This window comes from Malurus melanocephalus, unplaced genomic scaffold (genome assembly GCF_030028575.1).
Source record: "Malurus melanocephalus ecotype Western Australia unplaced genomic scaffold, MMel_1.1 scaffold_359, whole genome shotgun sequence".
In the NCBI taxonomy this organism is placed as follows: domain Eukaryota; kingdom Metazoa; phylum Chordata; class Aves; order Passeriformes; family Maluridae; genus Malurus; species Malurus melanocephalus.
Genome location: NW_026623591.1, coordinates 41,997 through 61,492, shown reverse-complemented (window position 1 = coordinate 61,492; position 19,496 = coordinate 41,997). Strand labels below are relative to the sequence as shown.

Here is a 19,496-nt window from a genome sequence, read left to right as displayed (position 1 = left end):
AATCATGCCCTTCGTTGCACAACTGCAACCCCGTTAGATCATCACTGCACACAGAACAACACCAAGCGGCCACCTGGGTCCCTGCTATAAATTCAGGGATTATTCTGTGCCATGTGTTACTTAAACATTTTTCAGTTCTGAGCTTGAGGAGCTTCCCCCACTTTTCCTCCTTCTCAGCTGCCTACAACCCCTGGCTGCCGCTTGGAAGAAAATGAAAAAGATGAAATAGATACTGAACTRTCTCAAAAGGCTCCAATTAAGGGCTTCCTTGTTGAAAACTGCAAGTTTTAATATGAAAAATACAGATAAAAATACAGACATTTTGAGGAAGGTGGTGTTGTCCCCGTTTAAAGAAGGAAGGATACGTTAAGTCTCATTCCCACCAGAAAGGACCATCACTTTCTAGACACAGCRTGGCTCTGTGCGTCCTCTCCCATCACAGCTATTTCCTCAAGCTGTTCAGGAGGATGAAATGGATGAATGGACCAGGACTTTGACCACTGGTACCAAACCTTAGAGTCTGCCCTCTGCTTCTGGCACAACCAGTGCTCGTGTGTGCACAAGGAGAGCAGCTACAGAAGACAGGAGGACAGAGGCTGAAACTAACAGGAATGGTCCCTAGTCTCATTAAAAGAGAGACCTAAAGCCATATAAAAATTGAATTCTTAGAATCTTTTGCAGGGTCAGAAGGTAACTCCCCATCTAGCCCTGCAGAAAGCTCACACAGAAAGCAGCTGGACTCAAGGTCACCATTCAACACCACCTATATGTTGTCTACTCATCTTTCAACTCCTGATGAAGACTTGCCAGCAAATARCTACAGACATCTATTGATTTCCCAAAATTGAAATACTCTCAAGACTTCAAATACAGAGAAAAACCCTGATTTCCTTTGCCCTTAACCAGCTGTCTGGGGGCTTCTTCTCCAATATTAAGGCACCCAGCACACCACAGCAGGTCACACATCATAAGTGAATTAAATAGGTGTTTGAAGTGTCCTWCACAGCTGACATGCACCCACACCTCYGTGTGACACACACCACAAACATGTYGTGAGGAGGATGCCTCCAGCAAGCAGCAAGCACAGGACAGAGCTCCAGCCTGTCACTACCAGGTGTACCTTGGCTGTTTTCCTGAACTGGCTGCTTCTCCCATGGCTGCCAGCCCTGGATCCACAGCCCTTCCTGGACCTGGACCCCTGTCGGGATCCTGTGCTCCCACTGCTGCTGTGATCCCACTCTTCCTGAAAACAACARACAGGTCACTTTAGTCAAGGGCAACTCGTCCCACAGACTCCAAAACCACTGGCCTGGAGGGGTGGGAGAGGTCCAGCTCCCAGGGCACAGCACCTACAAAACCACACCCATGACCAKCATCCTGATTGTGGGGCTTCCTCTGAGCCCTTTAACATGGTCTATTTACACATTGCAAAGGGATGACACTGTGGGAGGCTCTGATGAAGATAAGATTTGGCCCTAGAGCTCTGGTAYACACATGGGGAAAATAATACTTACCTTCTGTATCTTCATGAGGATTAATTATGCATATTCATCAACCCCACATCCTCTCAAGCTGCTAAAGGGTATTCAGACAATGTTCTTAATAACACACTTTAACTTTTGGTCAACCTTGAACCGAGCAGGAAGTTGAACTGCATGGTTGTTGTAGGTACCTTCCAAATGAAATATTCTGTTCCATTCCATTCCATTCCATTCCATTCCATTCCATTCCATTCCATTCCATTCCATTCCATTCCATTCCATTCCGTTCTGCTCCATTCCATTCCATTCCATTCCATTCCAGATGTTTCACAGAATCACAGAACATTCTGAGTTGGAAGGGACCCACATGGACAATCGAGTCCAACTCTTTAAGTGAATGGCCCATACAGAGACAAAACCCATTGCTGGAGGCCAGCAAACGAGCAGTGCTTCAAAGGAAATGTTTTTCATTACTTTTTTTGTGCTCTCATTTCTGCTGTCCAGGTGGGCTGTGCTTTCAGTTTCACTTGGTCTGGAAACCGAGTCACCCTGTGCTCTGGACTGCCTTTGGTTTCTCACTGCTGCTACTACCCGAAGTGTTTTGTCTCTGTATGGGTCATTCACCTTGGTATTTTTCGCACTGTGCTCTGACCAACTGAGCTAATCTCAGGGTCAATTCCATGCCAGGCCATTCYATTTCCTTAACTCCCCTGCCAGTCCCAGATCAACTTCTCAGTCAGTTCTTCCTCCTGCTCAATCCACTGCTGGAGTCYTGTTACTCACACAGCTGAGAACTCTGGTAGTTCACCAGGAGAAACATTACATAAATAATCATTTTTGTCTCTTAAGGAGTTCTACCTAATGTTCTCCTTTATTCTCTGACTTGTTGTGCTGTCAAGCAACCTGCATGTTTCTTGTTCAGCCCTTAGGGCATAATGACTCATCTGAAAACCAGAATAACTCACCTGACCAGCTCTATTCGAATACCCCACAAGGTGCTTGGTGAGAAAGGTGGATATTGTCAAGGTAATTGCTCCAAAAGCTTTGCTCAGAGGCCTGGGAAAGGCTTTTGAAGTGACCAAAAATGATTAAAATCCCATGATATCACGAAGTGAAGAATATTCAACTCCTTTAAGTACCCTGAAAATCTGAGAAACACAAAGGGAAGCCTATGTTTTAGGAGTGGTGTAAGAGATGACATTTCAAAARGTTTTCTCACATCTCAGATATCCTCATGGGGCTACAGGAGGTCCTGCAGACACTGCCATGGGCTAAGGCAGGGCACCTTGGCCTTCAAATGCCAAAACGATTCACCATGCAAACTGCTTTTGAGCAAAACAGCCAAGTCCAGGACACCAATCTGAGGGCACACACCATGTCCCAGCTGCACCACCGCCACCTGACTTGGATGAGGCAGCAAGACAACTGCACAGAACCCAAACTACCTAAGGTGAYGCTAGCCAGTAGTCCAGCATGGACCTTGATGCACATGAAACATGAAAGRATTCACCCAACGTGAGGGACTGAAAGCAAAACACTCCAATGCAGGTTTATGCATTGCTMCAGCTGGATATTCTCCATCCTCCAACCCAGTAAGTTTCAAGCAAGATCAAATACCCTGCGGTGTTGACTTCAAAAGAGGAGATAATCTGGTTTGCATGTCGTATATAAACGAAATCTAAAAAGTTGTGTTTTTTCCCACTGACAGTTAAAGCACCTTCTTCCCTTCTCATCACACCCTGACCCTCCCAATGGCTGAGAAACACTAACAGGCACAAAATTAAGGCACAAAATTAAGGGACTTATTCAATTGGTATGGAGGGAAAAAAAAAACTTGGTGCATGTCAGACAGGCCCCTCTAAGAAGCCGTGGGGAAGAGCTAACCTTGCAGGCATCCTGAGAAGTGAGAAATTCCTCCTGTGACATGGGAAAGATGTGCACCAAATGAAAAGGTGGTTGGGAGAAATGCACCTTCACTTCTCAATGTTTGAAGGATTAATTGTATCCTATACACTGAACATCTTRTTTCACCCACATATACAAAATTCCTGTGCCAAGTGCTACGGTGGGACCAGGGCAGCACCCGCACTCTTTGCTTTSGAAGACACACTGAAAATAAGCACTATTCACTTATATTCAGTTGACCCAACTTTTGATGTGGCTTTCTGCAGACAATCCAAGGCGTTGCAATTTCTAGAAATGCAGCTGGCCACAATAAAACCCCTGTGAGAATTGAGGATGTTGGTACCACCACATCAGTGCCCACTGAGAAAAAACACTGAGTAAGCACAAACCAGTTAGATCACAATCACAGGTGATTTCACTAAATCAGCTTGTCTCCTGGCTCTAACTCATAGCCTGGGTCTTTGGCCCTGTTTACCTTCCTTACCTTTATCAATCTCCAATATTAATACTGAAAAACTAAATTTCTCTTAAAATAAAATTGCTAAACTAAAAACAGCTGAAACTTTTGTTGAAGATCCAACAGTCCAAACAAGTATGGCCTGAATACACTCACATTCAAACTCMGCAGTACAGCCACACCCAGTATTTCCCCTGAACTTCTGACTAACTGCTGTAGACAAACAGCTTTTTACTGATACCTTATTGATGGGTACTCAAATCTCCAGAATGAAAATACAGAAACAGCCTCAGTCATTTCTGTTGGCTTTGTGTCCTGTAGCAAAGGCGTTCCATGCTTAAATAGACCCTCTCTGCAGACCTCCTGTGGGAGCAGGGATGCTCACACCAACCTCACAGGTGATGCTCGAGGTGTGGGTGAGAGCATGCAGGTTCAACTATTCCTCAAAAAACCAACCAGGCAACAAAACTGCTTCAACAGCATCATTGCAAAGCCCACAAACCCATTCCCAAGCCCACAGAGGCAGCTGGAGCCCAGCAGAAATCCATGGCTGGGCACTGGTGAGAGTGGCACTGCTCTTCCTCCCTCCTGCAAAACCCCCTGCGTGTGCCCCACACAGRGCTCCTGCTCAGCAAACCCAGCGTGCTGCACAACAGGATTGTCTGCCAAAGATGACAAAAACTGAAGGAATGGCAGTAATGGCACAAAGCTCCTCCCYGCTTGCCTCCTGCTGACCCAAGCCCCCATCACCTGTCCCTGTTACTTTGACATGCCCTCAGAAGACCAAGAGTCTCCCAAACTCTCCCCAAACAGTCCTTGAACTCCTGCTCCTGACTCTTCTTTGGGGTCCTCCACCTACCATTCATGGTCTACATTCACCAGCAGGATATGGGACCTCTGAGCCACAATTTGGGACTGGGAGAAAAAATGCCAACCCTCCAGAGATGGAATCCCAGCAGCTGCTCGAATCCATGGCGATCCTTCTGGCCAAGCTCTGCACCTTCTCAGGAACAGCAGGCTCATGGATATTACCACTGCCAGCAGCCCTCCTTYGGAAACTAGCTGTCAAATCTAACATTTGCATTTTAATTAGCAATAATCATATGTTTCACTTACACTGCAATTTTCACCTTCGTAGTGAGCTCTTTGAGGCATGAACTAATTAATCCTGCTGCCTTTGCCAGCTCAAGAGTTAATACTTTCTGCTGCTTCAGTGCAAGTTTGAAAATCCTATTTACAGAAAAAGAGATAAGTTTCCCCAGTGCAGAAGCCATAAATGGAAACACAGTGATCACCTACGTGGTTCCTCTCAGTGATGATAAGTGTGGTTGAAGTGGGCTGTGTTGGTAGAGATGTAGCTCAACCCTGGCAATGGTACAAGTTTTAACACTCCTGAAGATATCTGTGGATTCTGCATAGGATTCAGGTTCAATCAKATGYAAAAATTTCAGTATTCAATGCACAGCCTTCACAGGTGGGCCAGAGGAAAAGCAACATCTCAGGCCCCAAAAGCCTATGAGATATCCCCCAGCATAACAATAATCTCACCTCTGCACCTAGGAGATCCCTAGATCAAGTTGTGGGGTGTCCTTCAAATGAATCCTCAAATTTGATCTTAATCCTGGTCAGAACAGRAAACAGCTATGGTGTAAAAGGTCCTTTTTGAGGTTTTTCTGCAGTGGACATTTTTACGCATCCAATTTGTGCTGCTGCCAAGTCTTCCCATTACACAGGACTTTTACACTGCACTCCAAGTACCTCTCTAGACCTATTCCAGAACAACCACTCCAATTTTGCTAAGGAAAACCAAAGACTTTATTATTTTAATAATTTAAAATACACCTTTAAAAACCAAACAAACAACAAATCAACCATAAGATTACTCTAAATATTTTAGTAGGGAAAACTTCTTAGCTTCTTTTTTTCTCAGAGTATCACAGAAACCCGAAAGAACATCAGAAACTGTTACAAAAGTGTCACGCAGAAACTTCAACCACTTTGGCCCTGTTCCTTCCCACCCCAGGTTTATATCCACCTTCCCTGCCTGGCACAATCCGCAGAAGGGACACAAAATGTCACTTTGAGCTCTTCTTCCACCAGGARAAGTAAGGTTATATCTATACTGTGTCACCATACAGAACCAGAGAGCCTGATGGACTTGGAATAAGGAGGCTGAGCTTACAAAACCTTTCTGACTTTGACTGCCTGGGAAAGGACCAAGCCCATGTGCTAAAGSTTTTTGGAAAAACTGGAAGAGCCATGCTAGCCAAAGATGTGCTAGATAGCACAATCACACACAACGGTGAAGAGAAGGAACACTGAGGGCTCTCAGAATGGCACTGAGAGCTCCACATGTGCTATGGACACCCATAAACAACATCCTGCCCCAGGCTCAGAGGAAGCGGCTCAGGTCACCCCTTGCCTGCCAGGAGCTTCAGCACTGACTGCCCTGTGCATCCAAACCTGGAAAAATGAAGACTTCAAAAATCAGCAACAAGTTTCACAAAAATGGAGCGTGGGAAGCTCAGCAATGGGCAGACAGGCAACACCTTGTCTGCTCTACCCAAATGGAAACTGGGGGTGACAARGTGTCCTCTCATGGGAATCACTGGTGACACCAAGCCCAGAAGACACATCCCTCCATCCTCAGCAAGCCAGTGACAGCTCTCCAAAGCAGGCAGCAAAGGAGTGAAGTGTCTTCCTCACAGACCTCCCAACACCTGAGCAGTGTCTGCTGCACAAGAGGTGCTGCTGCTTTGTGAGGCCAGCCCCAAACAGAAGTCCTAGAGAAAGTTACATCTATACATTAGCCAAAGGACTTTCTCAGCAGCTCTCTCAAACCATAATTGAACAGGGCTGCATTCACTAAACAAGGAAGTGTTACCCAGCAATTACAGGCAGAAAAGTGACTGGTTTTCTCAGAGCTGCTCTTTGATCATGGGCAGGTCACCCCATTTGAACTTCTAATTKCCTCCTCCATGGGAGACACCAACCTTTATTCACTGGCCAAGCYAGTGCCTGTCTTTTGCTTTCTCTTTCTCTTTCATGAACCAGAAAACAGTGTCTGGTTCATGAAAGAGAAAGAGTGTGGTGGCCAACTGCAGCCAAATTCAGGGTAAAACTGGCCCTGGGCTACGACACAAACAGATGAATGAGATGGAGAACCCTAAACAYGCTCCCCAAAGATGYTGGAGCGAGTCCAGAGGAGGCCATGAGGTTGAAAAGAGGACCGGAGYACCTCCCCTATGAAGACAGGCTGAGAAAGTTGGATCTGTTCASGCTGGAGAAGTGAAGGTTGTGTRGAGACCTCACAGCACCTTCCAGTGTCTGAAGGGACTGCAGGGAAGCTGGACAGGGASTCTGTATCAAAATTGCAGGGACAGGACAGGGAGTAGTGGGTACAATTCAAAAGAGGGGAAATTTARGCTGGATATTAGGAAGAAATTTTTTACTGAAGGTGGAGAGACACTGGTCCAGGTTGTCCAGGGAGGTTGTGGACACCCCAGCCTTGGCAGCGCTCACAGCCAGGTTGGATAACACCCAGAGCAGTCTGTTCTGGTGGGAGGTGTCMCTGCCCATGGCCAGGGGTTGATCTTTAAGGTCCATTGCAATCCCTTAATGTGCTGTAATTCTATAAAAGTCCTTCCAGAATCATCTCACGTTTTGTTTCAGATCTGGACCCAAACATGGACAACTCAAGAGAGACACATGCTGTCCACGAGCACAGGGAAAATGAATTACAAATTTGGTTAAGAGATCYACTTCCAGCCCTGGTCTGGTTAACCAAGGATTTGTGGCACTACATGCTGTCTGCTGATATCACTGGACTTAACCCAGCAAGAAAATTTCACTGCTAACTTCAGTTATTGGGACCCAGTGAGATGGCTCCTTCCCACCTGCCTCAGCATCATCCRCCAGGAAAGATCTGGTGTTTGATCACAGCAAGTCAAACAGCACTGACGCCTGCAAAAAAAAAAATTCTCTGGAATTGCAAAAGAAACCCGCACAGATAATTCGATTTTTCCACTTTCCATTAAAACTGAGTTCTGCTGTGAATTGGAATCTGCTGTTTCCCAAGAGACAGCCTTCACACATTGCCCCACACATCCTATTGCCTTTGCTTTGGTAACATGGCAGCTGCTCCAGCCATGACTATAAGCCACAGGCATGGAATGACAGGACCTTAAAGCTCATCTCCTTCCACCCCCTGCCATGGGCAGGGACACTTCCCACTGTCCCAGGCTGCTCCCAGCCCCMATGTCCAGCCTGGCCTTGGACACTGCCAGGGATCCAGGGGCAGCCACAGCTGCTCTGGGCACCCTGTGCCAGGGCCTCCCCACCCTCCCAGACAGCAATTCCTTCCCAATATCCCATCCATCCCTGCCCTCTGGCACTGCCAAGCCATTCCCTGTGTCCTGTCACTCCAGCCCTTGTCAGAACTCTTAGGTTAGCACAGTTTGGGACGCTCTTTACTCCAGGCAGTGTCATGTCCAGCCATGGCCCAAGAGTGAAAACCACCACCCCCGCCGTGCCCACTGTGCTGCTGTTTCTGCTGGTTTAACAGGAGGGCAAACCAAGCCTTGTTCACCACCAGCTCTTCAGGGAGCACAGGAGAAGGGTGTTAAAGGCAAGGTGTAGGATCACCCTGGTGTGACCCACACACCCTGCCTGCTCCTTCCCTGCTCAGTAGATCGGCAACATGACCATCAACGGGAAATCCTGTGCCAAGTTCCTGCTGCACACGGTGGGACATGGACACGAGCAGCAGAATAAAAGCAAGTCCAATTTGCTGCCAACAACACAGGTTTTGGCCTGGTGATGATGGGTGACARGCAGTCACCATGGGGAAAGGGAGGGACTTTGCCAGGAAGGATTTTCAGCTCTCCCTCTCCCACTGCCTGGAGAAATGGCACAAATCCGCAGAGCTGTTCTGGTTTTTGTTAATGCCTTTTACATAAGGGGAGCCTGGGATGGAGTTCCTGCCAGGTCTTTCATGTACCAAGAGCTCTGCTGGCTCCCTAAATTTGCACCATACCAGAAGTCTTTTACTTAATGAATTGCTCTCAGAAATATATCAAAGAGCTTCCTACTCGCCAAAGCCTCACAAGGGGAATGCAAATAAAGTAYTATATAAAAACTTCCCACTGGCTCTTTTTGGGGAAAAAAAAATCTGAACATAAAAGAGTTTAAAATTATTCCATTATTTAAACCTTCCTCATTTATAGAGGATGTAAGGCGCTCAAATAATATTGTGAGTACCTGGTCTTTGCCCCAGAGGCTCTCACAGGGTAAGATATAGCAACCTTCTGGGGKTTTAGTCAAGCATGACCATGCCATGCAGCAAAGAGAGTTCTCAGTAGGAAACAAGAATTACAGACGAGCTGAATACCATCCTGAGATCAGGATTTTCTCAGGACTCGAGTTTGCAAAATGTGTCTCCGGAGATTCCCCATGGGCAGACCATCTTCTCACAGCCACCCTCCCCAAGAACTGAAAAGACCAGGAGGTTTCCAGGTGGAATTTTTCCATTTTTAAATCATTGCTTTGTATGGGATGCCTATCTGCCAGCCAATAGGAATCGACATCCATGTAGTCTCACATAGCTGCTAATGTCTCAAGTAGTGAAAAAGCAGGACAAGTCTGGGATGCTCTTTCCCAGAGATACCCAACAACATCAGAAACCAGCAATTTGGGAATATCCTGGACTGCAGGCTGCATCAACACACCTCTTCTTAACCCTTATTTTATTCAGGAATTGTTCTGAGCCCCCCACTTATACACCAACCAGCAGATGCTTATATACACAAAACCTATATMTAAATATATAACATACACACACTAAAAAAAAACAAATCTTTCCTTTATTTTTCTTAACCTGGCTAGATCAAGCAGCCAGAATTTTCMAGGCATCAGGTACTTAGAGATGCATGGGGGATTTTCAAGTGTGGGAAAGTCAGCTTTTCTCCAGGCTTCCCTATAACCTTTAGGAAGCCAATTACCCTGAAAATGCAAGCCTGAACTACTCTRTCTTCACAAAAAATGAACCACATGCTGAATATATTTCCAGGACTAAYCTAGATTTCCATATAAATGCCTTTTCTGATGGCCAGGTTATAACCACGTGAGGCATACCATGGTCAGTGATACATAACCCACATTTTCACAGTAGCTGAAGCCAGCAGAAATCTCACATCTGAGTATTTTTCAACTGAGACTGGCAATGCAGAGGTCTCAGCTGCAAACACAATAGSAAAACTAGGAATTCAATTTGCTGTCCAAACCCTTCACATACATAAAGAACTGCAATAAATAAACAGCCACAAAAMCAAAACAAAAYAAAAAAAGAACCAAAGAACCAAAATCAAACCAAACCAAAAATCCCAAAACCCCAAATCTAACCCCTACATCCACTGGGAAATAATTAGCTGGCTTCCTCCTTGGCAGGTTTGAAAAGTGACTGCTAATTTTAATTCAAGACAAACACCTTATTAATGATTTTTTTTTTAATGTTGAAGCACACTAGCAAAAACTCAACAGCCAGAAATGGTAATAAACTGCACCTGGTCCTCACCAGCAGTGTCTCACTCATATATCAGTGACAGTGAGAGAAATGCTTGCCTGGATGGAAGAACAATAGCTTGCAGTTCCTCTTTGGTGCCAAGGAAAATTTGTTACTCACAGTTCAAGGAAGCCAAACATGGAGAGAGATAATTACTAGCTGTGCTGCAGGCTGGGAAAGAGCCCAAACACAGGGTAAGCAGCCTGGGCATCAGCAAATGGTGTTTGTGTGCAGGAAAGGAGCTCCCTGTAGGAGGAGATCAAATGTATTCAATTTCCAGGAAAAAAAAAAAAAAAAAAAAAAAAAAAAAAAAAAAAAAAAAAAAAAAAAAAAAAAAAAAAAAAAAAAAAAAAAAAAAAAAAACCCACGTAAGTTGAAACAAAAGAGTGCATGGCATCAGGCAGATGGAGGATGTCAGGAAAGTAACACCCATGCATGACTCCCACATCCTTCTGCGGTCCCCACCAGCCACTGACACAYCAGCAGAGCCTGTGGGTGAAGAGCCAAGGATCTTCTTGCCCAGGGAAAGCCCCTGATCCACCCAAGGAAGTTAGATGGAAATGGCCAGCCTCCCAGCTGAGCATCCAGCAGCTGTCTGCAGTGCTGGGAGAGAACCTGGACGAGGTTTTGCTGCTGACTATTTCGGAGCAGATCAAAGCTGTAACAAATTAARTCTAAATTCCGTCTGGCACCTTCAGGAGCTCGTCCAAAGCAGCGCCCCTGTTCAGCACACGCCTTCCTACCAGCAACAGCCTGCCCTTGCTGGGTGCAGGTGCTGGCAGAGGGGGCCGTGGCAGGGAGGGGATGCCTGATCCCCCAGCACACAGCCAAGCATTCCAACATGGCTCCAGTGGGACCAAGCCGTGCCCAAAATGAGCGCTGTGATGTGCCCTGCTCACACCAGCACGGCCTCCTGCACACCCTGCAAGGGGCTGCCAGGCTCCCCCTCACCGACCCCACACATGGGACTGCACCCGGAGGGCACCAAGCAGGGAAAGAGCAGGAAAGCACCAGCCTGAAGCCACTTCTCCAAGTGGGGCATCCATCAGCCACTGCTGATGGAAAGGCTGTTTCCCCTTCCTTCAGATGACTGAGACTCACATCTCCTCAGGCAGCTGATGTTTCCACAGACCAGATGGTCTCGTGGTGACACAGCAGCTCCTCAGACAGGTGACAGCAGTCAAACACAAGCCCCCACCCTAGCCWGTCCTCTTCRGTGGGGGTACTCACAAAGAGGAGGSACAGCCACCTTCAGCAGTGCTTGGGAAATACTCCTCASTCATATTCACACCATGTCCAAGCACCAAAACAAACTCACATCTGGCTTCTGTCACTGCATGACCAACACAAGACTCTCAGCATGTGCAATCTTCCTCTTCTCCCAGCTCACCTTCTCAGCTGTTTAATGCTCTTCCCTGTGACACCATCCTTGTGCTGAAGGACACAACAGAGAAGCCCTGCTACACAGAGATCCCTTATTCCAGCTGCACTCCCAAGTCAGTTCTAGTGCTCCAGACATGTCCCTTGCTCAGATGGCAATAACAAAGTCTTCAGGAATAAATGGGACACTTCACATTTTTGCCCATTTAAGCTCCCGATCAAAGCATCCATCCACACATCAGGACATTGCCCACCTCCCATGGTTTCGGCAGGGATGAGCTGTTGGATGCTGAGCAGAGGGAGAGGATTCTCCTTCCACAGGAGAGGGAAATCTGGCAGCACCTCCCAGGTGAGGCAGCACAAGAAATAAAGGCAGAAGTCTGAAGAGGAGGAACTAAACACAAACCCTACCTGGTTATGTTCGTGAGACGACGAGCCCTTCCCTCGGGATGGGGAACAGCTGCCATCAAGCTGCTCGCTGCAATCCGCCGTCCACTGCAAAAGGGATAAAAAAAAGGATTGTGGAAAATAATAGCTGGGCTGGGCAAAACTGCTGTGTCAGTCCCCAGCACACAGAAAACACCGTCCAGCCGCGGGCACTGCTGTACACGTGTGGCACCCCCTCCTTTTTGAGGATGATCCCAAAGGCTTTGGCTTGGAAATGCTCCACCCGCTGACAGYGGGCAGAGGGAAGATGCAGGAACAACTGTGGGAAAGCACTTGCTGTGGTGCTCTGCACTAAAATCCAGCCCCAACACTTCTTTGCAGGATCTGACAGTGCTTGGGATCTCAGGTGTGTGGTATGCACCAGGGTGGTTTGACTTTGTCACTCTTTTCCATTGAATTCTTCCAAGGAAAGATGGAGAATTCCTGCTTTTCCCAACTCTGTCTGCCTCAGGGACAGATGCATGCCCTGGGCTGCCAACACCCTGTGTTTTCATTTTAAAGAAAACATAAAATGAGGACAGAAGCTGTAGGTTTGGCCACTGCCATACATGGCCATAGGGAATCAGCAGATGCTTAGGCCAGCTTGCTCCATGCAAGGTTCCTCCACCTAAATAATTGAATTTGGCGTCATTTGACTTTTTTTTTCCCCCTAAAGAAATGAACACCTGCATCATACTGGTGTAAAAAAACCAAACAATTTTCACTAGACAAACATGAAAGATTCTGCTTAATCCTGAAGTCATTTTGTCACCCCCCAACACAGTGGAGGCTGACCAGCCCTGCTTCTGAGGTCTTTCATGCTGGAAGYACTTGGCTGCTGCAGAGGCACTCACCACTTGGTGCCATAGCCAAGGATGACGTGCCAAGAAAATGAAAAGTCAATTCCATACAACCACCCGAGAGCTCCCTGACAGGTATGGATGAGGCCACAAAGCAAGAGTTATCACTACAGCTGCCCATGATCCCTGCCCTCATCAGAAAGCCCATTYGAGCTTACAGACAGGGGAAACTCAGCCTCCCCTCGATCAAGAGCTACCCATCACTCTCCTGCCACCTGTGCTGACCCAGCCAGACAAGATCATGATACCATCACTCTTGAGAGCCTTTTACAAGGTCTATCCAAACCTCCTATAATAATTTTAGTGCAACCACATGCCTAGAAAGGTCTCTCAAGGTACAAGCTCACTCATTATTATGTTCACAGCAAAATAAAATTGCATTTTCCCTCTGACTTTCCCCTTTTTACCTGGTGGGAGCGAGTTTGAGGACATTCCCATCACAKGAACATCCATTATTTTGGGATTCTCTGAAGTGGTGATGGATTAAGCTCCCCTGGGAGAGGAGTAGAGCATGTGCCTTTCCTTCCTTTCCCCAGCAAGGAGAGCAGTTTTCCAGGGATGTGGTACCACCCAAGCAGCCCACAAACACAGGGGTGAACGGATTTACCCACTCTCAGGCAGGGAAAACATTACCACAGCCATGAGGAAACAAACTGCAGAGAAATTAAGTAACTTGCCCAGCATTAAAGATTTAGTTGCCGGCAGAAACTTGCTGTTAAAAACAATTTCYTTGGTCTCAGCCGAGTGCCTTTCCCCTAAATCCATCCTTCTCCCTCCAGCTYTCATTAAGAGGGAACAGGACACCTYCCATMAGGCTGGCTTCCACCAGGGTTACTCCAGCCAGCTGCAGGATATGTGCATGTTTATTCCCTGCTTTGCTAAGAAGTGATCAGGAAAAGAAAATCAGAAATAAAAAATTCCTGGTTACTTCTTACAGGTGGAAAAATTAGAAACTTTGAGAGACAAGAGACAATTCCTTCTCAGTGCATCCTTTAAGACATCACTTGATAAATGCAGWTGACCTATGTAAAAGCCCATCCTTACTTTTTGTCCAATACACAGCCCTAAAAATATAAAATGCTGCATTTTGATGGAGTTCCACAATAAATTCTAATTAAACTTCTGCATCAGTGGTCTGGGCTACAACTACATTTAGCTGYTTCATTTGATGTGTCTCTAAAACTGGTTTAATTAAAAGGTTCAATGTTCAGATCTTTCATTATTATGAATTTTTCTTTTAAAATAAAACCCAGACATCTTGAAAGAGAATGGTCTCAGAACTGACAGTAAAAACCCAGCAGCTCCTTTCTTGCAGGGCAGGACAGGAAGGAAAGCTCAAATGCCATTTCCACAACTGGAAGATGGATTTGGTTGTTGCAATCAAGGACCTTAATGCATAAATTGTACATGTGCTGTTGTGAGAATTAGAAACTTTTGTCCTTAAGATGCAGAGGGAGCCAGGGCTCATTGGCAGAGTGTGAACAGGCTGGAAGAAGTTGTACAACATTTTCTAGTAAGTTTCTTCTAATTCAATACTATTTCTGAACTTGACACATTAATAAGCAGAACTTGTCTGACCTGAAGCCCCTCCCAAGCACCACTTCAAACAGACATTTTCCAGCCTTAGGTTAAAAAGATACACTTTGGATCACTAGATTTTAAAATRTATTTTCTCCCACTTCTAAGGGCTTTGATCCTCAAATTGTAAAAGACCTCTTCACCAAAATCAGTACTTAAAAAGGYTCCTTTGTTTGGTAATTTCTTTACATTGAGATGATATAAAACAGGTCCAGAGCGCTGGGTCAGATCCTCAGCTCCAGCAGACCTGCAGAGCTCACACAGATCAGATCAAACACTGTTGATATCAGATAAAGATAGGATCCTTCATAAGTAGAATGGAATGGTTTAGATTAGAAGGGGCCTTAAAGCCCATCTCATTCCCCTCCCTGCCTTGAGCACAGACACCTTCCACTATCCCATATTGTTCCAAGCCCCATCCAACCTGGCCTGGAACACTTTCARTGATGCACCCTGAGGCCATAAAAAACCAAACCCAGCATCAGCACACTGCTACCAGCAGGATGAAGACCTCAAACACATCCCTGAACAAGTGAGCTGCCCCAAACCCAGCATTTTACCACATCCAAACCCTGGAAAAGCTACTTCAGCTGGGCACATGCATCCTCAACCCATCCTACAAGGCAGCAGTGTAGCCCCAGTCCCTCTCCCACCCTATAGTGAGCCTTTCACCCACCTGTGAGATGTGGGACTGCGTCTTCTCGCTCTCGCCATCGCCCTCGGTTTTGTCTGTGAGCAGCCCCTGGACCTGGTACTCCAGGACGTAGCTGTCGATGAAGCGCTCCAGCTCCTCAATCTCCTGGGAGCGGCTGCTCCCTGCCTCCGAGGAGGCTGAYGCCACTGAGGAGCTCTCCATCCCTTCAGGAGACACGCCAGGAACACAGGGGGCCTGAGAAAGCAGGACAAAAAGGCAGCAAGGAATTATTGACAGGTAATTGCAAAAAAGGCTAAAAAACCCAGCAGACAAAGCCTATCAGTTACCACAGGCAGGGTATTTTTTGCTGTCCAATAATATTTATTACAATCCTAGGTGGTTGCATTTAGGGTTTCCAGGCAAGCAAAAAATGTTCCACTTCTGTAATATTCCTGCATTTAAGATCAACAAATATATTTCCTGTCCTGCTTAAAACCAAAACTACCAGACATATGCACAAGAGAAAAAAAAGACCACTAAAATGCTTAATTTCATAAATCCACAGCACTGGTTGGCTGGATATGGGTGAGAAGCTGGGGATGATGGACAAGGGTGAGGAAGAGGATGATAATTGAAAAGCTTCTCTCGGGCAGTGGYAATAAATAATGCTGAGCAAATGGTGTAACTGTAAATGGTCCACTGAGGAGGTGAAACAGAGATCACAACTGAATTTATTTCTAAAACCTCTCACTACAGAAAACTGGTTCTATAGAAGATGTAAGGGGGATTTATAACACTGTTCTTCCTATTTCCCCRGGCCTCARTGCCAGAAATGCTGTWAARAAACTCCCAGCTSCTGGACCTGGGCTGGGCAYGGCACTGAACKCTGCTCACTGTAACCAGGACAGRAYCTGAGGGAATGGYTGGAGCTATGTCAGGGAAAGTTAGGTGGGATATCAGGAAAAGGATCTGCCCAGGGAATGGTCCCGGCCCCGAGGCTGCCAGAGCTCCAGGAGCATTTGGACAGCGCTGCCAGGGATGGACAGGGGGGATTGTTGGGGGGTCTGTGCAGGGCCAGGAGCTGCACTCTGTCATCCTAGTGGGTCCCTTCCAACTCAGGGTATTTCATAATTCTGAATTTGGAAAGAACCAGCCTTGGCCCAGTTTGTTGTGGTGAGACTCCTGTTCCTCCTTCCCTGCAYTGGGGRTGAGAGGGYACRGGAGCTCCCAGCACATTGCAGGAYACAACTCCATCCCTCAACAACTCCATCCCTCACCCTCTGCTTCTCCTGGGGATTTACAYTCTGCTTTGAGACAAGTATAAAATTGCTAAGCAAATTCTGAGTCAGTCACACGCCATCCGGAAGGGAAAGGGGGGAAAAAAATATCTGTTCCCCGCTCATGTAATTTCCAGCTCCTGAACTATTTTCTCCTCTGTCACTTCAGAACAATTGCTGCTTCATTTGGAAACTGCCGAGAATGAGCAGTTCTGGCCTAAGGATTTCATCTGCGCAAGGAATTATTCCCAAATGTGCCTAGACTGTCAAAAAGGCTCACTATGTAGATCAATATCACACATTAGCTCCTGAACAAAAATCATGTGGCATATTAAAAAGGACAAAGAAAAAAAGAAAATCATCAAGAAAGAAAAGAGGAGGAGCCCCAGAGAGTCTGGAGACCTGGAGGAGGGCATGCTTCRCCCCTTTTCACTAATTAGTGCTAATTACCGAATGGAAAGCACAAATTATTAAACAGAAAGTGCTAAAGAATGAGTTGGGAGAAAAGAGGCTCCCATGAGTCATGGAGAAGCATGATGGCATGGGGAGATGGCAGAAGGAAAGGGACAAATGATGCAGGSGGCATCACTCAGGATGGAGCAAGCAGGCTCAGAGGTTATCCTCCATCCTCTTAGGCCACACATTAGAAAGCCCCAAGTTTTTTTGCCTATTTTAGGTTTTCTGAGGGTGGCACCAGAGGAAATCAAGCCCAGGGCACTGCCCTGGGAAGCTCCCCCTTGAAAACCCATGATAAAACAAGAAGTAGAGGAAGGGCTGACAATATGCCTCTGCTTTTGGGGTCCTCACCACAATGCCCAAGCAGCATTTTGTCAAGTAGCAACAGGAGAGATGGGAAATTCAAAGGAAACAGATTTGCCAGAAGTCACCAGATCCAGCAAACAAAAACCACGTATCTGAGGTATCTGTGGATCTCTAGTGGGAAATTCTAAAACCAAGTAATCTTGTGGTATGTTCACCTCTCTAAAGGAAATCATCACTCAACAGCAAAAAAACTCCTGCTCTTCCTGGTGATCTGTGCCTGAAGCTGGTTGCCCACCTTGCCTCGCCCTCAAAACACATACAAAAAAGAGGTTTTCAAAGAAAAATCCAAATCTACACTTGAGCATCAAAGCAGTTGRTATCTTCCTACACTGGGCAAACAAATGTTCTTGAGAGCTCTTCATGAAGCACTAATACCTAGGCTTTGTGTTGGCTCAGCACCCACCACAAAGGACTCCCAGACTCCCTTAATGATAATTACTAGAGATCAACCTCAAATTTGCATTTTGTTTTACTCAGTTCCTCCCTCCCTCCCGTCTACTTTGTCAAAGCACAAAGKCAGTTAGTTTTGGGAGTCTGAAAATTACCTTCCAAATCTTTCCTATCCCTGAAAGCAYTCAGGGCCAGGTTGGAKGSTACTTGGAGCAACCTGATGCAGYGGAAGATGTCCCTGCCCAWGGCAGGGGATTAGAACTGAAGGACTTTGAAGTTCTCTTCCAACTTAAATCATCGTAGAATTCAATGATTTTACAGAGCCCATGTTGTGCTCATTACCATGACCATTAAAGAAGGAATCATCAGCAGAAAAAGTCAATAGTAGTGCAAACTGCTTATTATAACTTAGTAATTATCAGCATTACTATAATGTATAATTATTATTAATAGCTGTTATTAAGGGTGATCTAAAYGGGTTTCTTGCTCTAGCAAGATTATACAGTTTTTATGACAATTATATAGTTTTACCCTTCATCAGCAAATAATAAGAACAAGCGTTTTTTTTTATGACAGTTGCAAGTTCATTCCCTTTCTCCCAAAGGTGCTCCAGGCTTGTTGAACTAGTGGGAGCAAGTGGTGAGTTTGATAGGTGAAGAACGGCAGTGGAGAAGGAACATCTGGGGTTGGGAGGCAACAGGAGAGCAGAACTTGCAACCAAAATGATTTAAGAAACAAGGAGACTGTGATGAGAAGAGACAGACACACAGGACAGTGATGTGTTTCCATCAGTTCACTGCAGGCAGGTGAGAAGAACCCGCTCGTATTTCCTGCCCCAGGAAGAGGCTCCAGCCATTCCCCTCCAAAACAAAAGCTCTACAAAACCTGGACTGMGTTTGAGTGGCAAGAGAGCACTGCAGGGCAGCCTCACAGCTCCTCCCCTCGGGTCAGACCCACCGGTGTCCCAGCCATGCCAGGGACTCAGCGCCCCAAACAAACACCGTTCCCCARAGTGAGGAGCTGGGGCTTCTGGGCAAAATCATGCTGGCACAGCAACATTACAGCAAAACTGCTGTGCAAGAAGAGATCTTCATGAAACAATGCTTACAGAGTCACCGAATCACAGAACTGCTCTGGGCAGAAAAGTCCACCGAGACCATCAAATCCAGCCACTACCCAGCACTGCCCAGGCCACCACTGACCCATGTCCCCAGGTGCCACATCCCTTTCCAGGCCTTTAAATCCCTSCAGGGATGGGGACTCCACCACTGCCCTGGGCAGCTGTGCCAGGGCTGGATCAGCCCTTTCCATGAAGGAATTTTCCCCAATGTCTCCCCTGTCCCTCCCCAGCCCAGCCTGAGGCCGTTCCCTCTCCTCCTGTCCCTGTTCCCTGGAGCAGAGCCCGACCCCCCCAGCTGTCCCCTCCTGTCAGGGAGTTGTGCAGAGCCACAAGGTCCCCCCGGAGCCTCCTTTGCTCCAGGCTGAGCCCCTTTCCCAGCTCCCTCAGCCRCTCCTGGGGCTCCAGACCCTTCCCCAGCTCCGTTCCCTGCCCTGGACACGCTCCAGCCCCTCAATGTCCCTCCTGTCCTGAGGGGCCCAGAGCTGATCCCAGCACTGAATGTCCCTCAGCACCCCAGGGCCTTTCCTGGCTTTCCAGTCCCTCTGCCCCAGCCTGGAGCCACAGGCAGCCAAGGTGACCCAAACGCAAGCCAGTTCCTGCTCCAGTT

At 46.8% G+C, this 19,496-nt stretch overlaps 1 protein-coding gene across 3 annotated transcripts in view; it reads right to left on the bottom strand.

Annotated features, from left to right (window-relative positions):
• CTIF (cap binding complex dependent translation initiation factor) overlaps positions 1-19,496 on the bottom strand; it is a 150,021-nt gene that overhangs the window by 104,116 nt on the left and 26,409 nt on the right. For all 3 annotated transcript variants that reach the window (XM_057378443.1, XM_057378445.1, XM_057378446.1), the window contains exons 2-3: positions 15,323-15,535; positions 12,194-12,277 (exon numbers count right to left, since the gene is read on the bottom strand). In XM_057378443.1, the coding sequence (XP_057234426.1) occupies positions 12,194-12,277; positions 15,323-15,535 (297 nt within the window). The remainder of the gene's footprint in view (positions 1-12,193; positions 12,278-15,322; positions 15,536-19,496) is intronic.